The following is a 6,737-nucleotide window of genomic DNA, read 5'->3' as shown; positions in this document are numbered from 1 at the left end:
ACCTGTACATCCATGTTTGTTGCTGCTCTTTTCAAAATAGCTAAGAAATGGAAACAAGTTAAATGTCCCTCAATTGTTAAATGAATAATGAAAATGTGGTATGTTTACTCAACAGAGTTCTACTCAGCAGTAAGAAAAGATGAAATTATGAAATTTTCAGATAAATGGATGGAACTAGAAACTGTTATACTAAGCGAAGTAACACAAACTCAGAAATGCAAGCAATGTTCTCCCTCATTTGAAGATTATATCATCAATCCCCTATATATTTATATATATATATATATCCTGATTTAACACCAGGAGCCAGGAAGATTGAAAGGAAACACAGAGGTGAAGGAAAAAAAAGAGCCTGAAAGTGGGGAATAGTAGGGAACAGGTGTTACAAGGTGGGAGTTCCGAAAAGGTAGAGTGTTTGGCGGGGTGGGGAGGATGGAGGTACATGTAGGGAACCATAGGGCAGGGGTGTCAAACTACCTCTATTGGTGCAATACTGGAACGCTATCTGGAGGGAGTGATCAAAAGCTATCTAATTGGACTTAAAGTCCTTTCAAAGGGAGGGAACTTATAGGTGGTACTGTAATCATAAACAAATATGTGGCTGGAGAGGTCATAGATATTAGAGAAAACCCTACCTCTGTCATAAATATAGACAAATGAAATTTATTAGCATATTCTAACTGAGGAGAGGACAGATGGTGGAGGGCAAGTGCTATGGGAGGAGAATGGGGAAAGGGGTGTTTGGACTGGGGAGGGAGGAGGGAGGTTGGTTAGGGGACAGAGAAGAGATGAATGGAGCTTGGGTGATGTGAAACCAGAAGGAAATGTGTTGACTCAGGAACCCTCTGAGAAATACATATACAGTGTTTGAACATTAGTGAATGTGCATAACTGGGGGTTGTAAGGCAAGGAGCGCACTACCAGACAGGAATTACCTCCCTTTGAGTTCTTGGTCACAGTGGTCCATGAAACCCACAAAATAACACAGCCTATTTCTGGAGCACTTGATTTCAACATCTTCAGTTCAAGCTCCATGTATTTATTTACATGTGAAATCAGGTGATCAAGCTTATCATATTATTCCTGCACTTTGAATTGTAGAAGTTATGTGTTAACTTCTTGATTGATTTGTCGTTACATATAAACATGGAAGGCTATAGAGAGTAACAGTAAATGCAGAAAGAATTGCATTGCAGGAAGATGTCTGTGAAATGGTCTTCAGTCCTGCTCTTGACACAGCTGATATGCTACTTCAGATCTGGAACTTGTGGAAAAGTGCTGGTGTGGCCCACAGAATACAGTCATTGGATGAACATAAAGATAATCCTGGATGAACTTGTTGAGAGAGGGCATGAAGTAACTGTTCTGACATCTTCAGCTTCCGTCCTTATTGATCCCAGCAAATCATCTACTATTAAATTCGTGATTTTCCCTACATCAATGAGTAAAGATGATCTGGAATATATGTTTATAGAATGGGTAACAGAATGGACAAATATTTATGGGAAAAAATCATTTTGGACATATTTTTCACAATTGGAAAAATCCTTTTATAAATATTCTGATACTATTGAAAATTTATGCAAAGCAGTAGTTAGGAACAAGAGTCTTATGAAGAAACTACAGGAATCAAAGTTTGATGTTGTTCTCGCAGATGCAATTGGTCCCTGTGGTGAGCTGCTGGCGGAGGTATTTAAAATACCACTCGTGTACACTCTTCGCGCCTCTTTTGGATATAACTTTGAAAGGTTTAGTGGGGGACTTCCGTTCCCTCCTTCCTATGTGCCCGTAGTTTTGTCAGAATTAAGTGACCGGATGACATTTGTGGAGAGGGTAAAGAATATGATGCATGTTTTATACTTTGACTTTTGGTTCCAAGGATTTAATGTAAAGAAGTGGAATCAGTTTTACAGCGAAGTGCTAGGTAAGCTCTGTCTTACATTGTTACTTTGAAATTCAGACTATTTCATTGAACGTGAGTGTTTCTGAATTAATATGAAACTAGAAGAATGTGACTGTTAATTATGAACTGAAAAAACAATACAAGTTAATCAAGCAATCTCAGAAGCAAAGAGACACCAGGGAGTGGTTCAGAATACTCCAGAAATTAAAATTAATATTTCTACAAATTGAGCCAAAAAGAATTTCTCTGAAGAATTACTTGTGGTTTACCTTGTGTGTTATATTACTTCAATAAAAGTAATTATAAATGTTCATGTATTTTAATGATCATAGATATGAGCACTGAGAACTTCTTTTCCTCCACCACTATCACCTATGGAACATCAGGGCAAATATTTCACTTTGCAAATCAGGTACTTCATGTATAAATTGACTATTTAACTGTAACATCATGAAATATCCTTCACAATTGAGCATTTCTTTTAAGATCAGAAAGAGAGCTCTGTGTAATTTCAGACTTCGCATATTGACAGCAATCATGTTTTAAAGCTTAAATCCTTGCTACAAAATGGATATGCTTTATTAGTTTTTGCTTTCAAAATTCCTCTCCAATAAATAAAATACAATCTAAAGTATGAATAAGCAAAATTTGAATATGAATAATTTTTGAAACATTTACCACTGTGTTCAAGTTAATATTACTAAACTACTATGATGAACAAATTACAATAGTAGCTATACGGAATTCAATGACATTCTCCAAGTTATCACAATTTATGTGAAGAATCAAGTATCAAGGACAGGGCATCTATATTGTAAAATTAGATGAAATATTCTATGAAAACTATTTTTTTAATATAATAAGATTCATTTAGTATAACATGGAGTTTCTAAATTAACAGCTGCTATACAGCTGTGATACAATTTATTAATGTATGTATAGCTTAACATTTGTATTCCTATATATAGATATGTTAATCAAAATTCAAATATTTGAAGACCTTCTTTGTATTATTTCAGATGACCTATAGAAATCACATGCTAATTCTAGACAACCCTCTCACATTATTCTGCATTTTGTATTTTTTGTTTTGCTCCAGGGAGACCCACAACAATATTTGAGATGATGGGAAAAGCAGATATGTGGCTCATTCGAACATATTGGGATTTAGAATTTCCTCGTCCCCTCTTACCAAATTTTGAATTTGTGGGAGGACTTCACTGCAAACCTGCCAAACCTCTGCCTAAGGTAACACCACACCTTTCCTTGCTTGCATTCCTCTGTAATTTTCAGAAAATGATATTGCTTCTCTTGTTGGGCTGTTTATTTTACAAGCGAGATATAAAAAGTGCATTACAGCATTCTTTCTATTATAGGCTCATATATTCCCATACACTGACAAGTCCCTGCATTTCCCTTCTGTCAGGCAGGTAAATTAGTATCCTTTTAGGATATTGTCAGTTATACTAGGAATTTCATGTGCAACTGCTAAAAAATTATCATTTATTCAAGAATATAATTTAGATCTCTACTATGTGTTAGTGTGCAAAAGAACAAAGAAGCATTGATTTATGCACCATATAGAATGCAGTCTACTTGGGTAAACCATGAAAAAAATAAACTTTGTGAGTAGTATATCATGGAAATTGCTATGTTTTCAGGAAACAATGAAAAGAGATCACAGAGTCCTTGCTTAGTTATGTTGAGACCTGAGCATGGTCCAGGGTGAGTGAAAGAATGAGAGAAAGAGAGGAATAAAAGCAGATAGAAGTGCAAAGACTGCTTCAAGAAAAAATTTCAACTGGGTTTTTCATTTCATATTGGAAATCTTAATCAAACTTTGACAACTGCCGTATCCATGACCCCCATACACACCCCCAACACGTTCATACATATAATATACATATATATATATAGCAAGTTATACATATAGCCTAGTTAGCCTAAGTAGAATCACTCACTTGAAGAAATCTACTCTCCCTCACCTGACAGTAATCAGTTGCCAATAGTTCTACTACAAAATTTGAGGCCTGCTTCCCATTTCCTTCATTCTATTCTGGGGTTTTGTCTGGTTGAGTTGGCCTGGATCTTGTCTTTGCTGTCACCTAGAAAGGTCATATGAACAATTTCCCGAGCAGTCTGAAAGCCTCTGTTGTTTATGCTCATGCACCAGCCCTGGCTCTTACATTCTGTTTCCCCCCTCTTCCACAATGGTCCCTGAGCTGTTGGTGGGTAAGGTTTACTATTGGAGTTCTACCCATGGACATTGTAGCATCCTATTCTACAAAACTTAGCTAGGTGTGGCCTTCTGTGTGTATCACACTCTTTTTTGAGGAAGCTTTGCTGCTGAGAGTTGAGGGGTGTATTAGTCTTATCTCTATGCCCTGTTCACCTATATTTTATGAGTCAGGCATAGAGGTTCAACTGTGGATGTATCATTTAGGCTGGACATCTTTCAGACATATAATCTCTATGTTTGACCAGTTGTGGAACTTTGTAACAGCCTCCATCTGTTACATAAAGGAGATTCTTTGATGAGTGGTGTACTGTATTCTTGTCTATAAATATAATAATCCATATTTAGCATCTCAGAGATCTATGATCTCTTTAGCCAAGTGCATTTGGCTATATTTACAGTGCCGCCTATGAGTTTCTTACCATTTAGAGGGCTTTAAGTCCAGGTAGATAGCTGTTGATCACCGCCTAGGTAAAGGTTTCACTACTGCACCAGTAGAGCTAGTTTGATGTGTGGGCCATTGTGGTTATTGGGCCCTGGATATGGGTTGGACAATTGATTGATTTTTTCCCTTTTAGCAGCTTGCATATAAAACTATAAGTGCTGGTCTTCAGGGAGAAGGCATCCAGATTAGTTCCAACTCCATTGTTTCAAGTCCTATATCTGAAATATGTTCTATCATCTGTAATTTGGCTTTACCTTCATGTTCTGGGAGGTGAAATAAAGGGCTAAAGCAACAGTCTATAATAGTTTGGAGTCCCTTGGGTCACCCTGACCAACAACTCAGAGGGAGGTTTCTCCTATCAGGTACTGTGTTCCTTTGTCCTCAGCTTTCAGGTAGACACTTTCAGTCATGTTCAGATATTTAATGTGTATTTTTCAAGAGGGGTTGAATTTAGTTAATAAACTTATTTCTGAGGGTTTTTTATGCTCCCTAAGCTCTATTTATCTCTCCTATCTGTCTCCCTGTCCAACTATCCCTCCTCCCTCCCCAGTTTATATCTCCCCAGCCTCTTGAGTTCCTTCTTCCCCTTACCTCCCATGCTTCTTTGTAAGTACCCCTCTCCTGCCTTTCCAGGTGAATAGCCCCATGTTCCCCATTTCCTCATTGGTAACATCTGTTTCCTACTTTCTCCCTGTCTTGGGATTTTGCTTTCCCGATATCTCTGTGCTTGCTCTTCCATTTTCCTTGCTCTTTCTCTGACAAGAGAAATAATGTCCTGGAAGCTTCATTCTTCTTGACCAACTTTGATACTGAAAGAAGTTTCCATGCAGGCAGCTAGGGGTCATTAATAGCTTAGACTTACATAAAATAGTAAGCAAAGGTGGCTGGAGAGATGGTTCAGTGGTTAAGAACACCTACTGTTCTATGCAGAAGACCCAGGTTTGAATCCCAGCACCAACAAGGCAGCTAACAACTGTCCAGTTTCAGGGAATCTGACAGCCTCTTCTGTCCTCCATGGCCATTGCACAACCTAGGTGCACTTACCTATATATAGGCATAACACTGATACATATCAAATAAAAATAGTATATAAAATATTTTTTAAAATAGTGGGCAAAAATAACAACCTGTCAGGGAAGATGTGCCCAATGGTGCCTTTCACTTCCCTTCTACCTCAGGAGGTTTTACTGGCATTTTTATTTGGTTTTAACATTTCAAACAAATTAGGAAATACTTTTTTTTTGTATGTTTTATTGCTTCATGACATATGCTCTAATTTCAGTCATTTTCCTGAGGATGACATGATCTTATTATTGGTTATGGCTGAATAATACAACATTATGTAAATATACTAATACTTCTGTGCATTTATCAGTTGATCAAAGCCTAGGTGCATTCCATATTTGAGCCATTTCAAATAGTTCTCTGGGAAACATGGGTATACATAATTCTCTTTTTCCTGCTGATAATTTCCCTCAGGATGTATCAGTCAAGAGAGATATCTATGGATCACGCATTAGTTCTAATGTTATTTGTGTGAGGAAACGTTAATGTTTTCCATACCGGCTATATAATTTTCATATATACAAATACAATATATAAATGTTGCTTTATATGACATATCTGATAGTTTTGGAGTTTTCAAATTTGTGACAGCCATTCTAATGAAATGAGATGTAATTGATCTAATTTTTTGAGTTCCATTTTTGAAGTGGCTATAGTTTCTTTGGCTAGCGAAATTCTAATCTAAATACTTTCCTCTTTGCTAAGATCATGAAGATTTTCTTCAAGTCATTGTAAATTTTCATTACACGTGCAGGGATCTTTGATCCATTTTGAGATACATTTTGCACAGCATGAGAGATGGGTTCTACATCAAGCTCTACATGTGGATATCTCACTGCTGTTTATTGGAAGTGCTGTCTTCAACTTCTAATTTCATACTGTTAAACTTGTTGTTTCTCATCTTTTTAAATCATCATCACTGGAATGAAATCAATTTGATAATGGTTTATGATATTTTTAATATGGCAGTGAATTTGATTTACAATTATTCTGTACATCTTTTCTTTTTTTTTTTTTTTTGAACTACTGAGAAAGGGTCTTCCTGTAGCCCCAGCTGGCCTGGAACTCACTATGTAAACCAGGCTGGC

General features: G+C 36.8%; 1 protein-coding gene across 1 annotated transcript; it reads left to right on the top strand.

Annotated features, from left to right (window-relative positions):
* Positions 1-1,158: 1,158 nt before the first annotated feature.
* Positions 1,159-6,135, top strand: LOC103733793 (UDP-glucuronosyltransferase 2B1-like). Its single transcript, XM_008832673.2, has 3 exons — positions 1,159-1,924; positions 3,003-3,151; positions 6,064-6,135. The coding sequence occupies exons 1-3, from the start codon at positions 1,174-1,176 to the stop codon at positions 6,133-6,135; spliced, it is 972 nt and encodes a 323-aa protein (XP_008830895.2). The 5' UTR covers positions 1,159-1,173.
* Positions 6,136-6,737: the final 602 nt, after the last annotated feature.

This window comes from Nannospalax galili, unplaced genomic scaffold (assembly GCF_000622305.1).
Source record: "Nannospalax galili isolate Female #2095 unplaced genomic scaffold, S.galili_v1.0 scaffold396, whole genome shotgun sequence".
Lineage (NCBI taxonomy): Eukaryota > Metazoa > Chordata > Mammalia > Rodentia > Spalacidae > Nannospalax > Nannospalax galili.
This window is presented reverse-complemented; position numbering and strand designations above follow the sequence as displayed.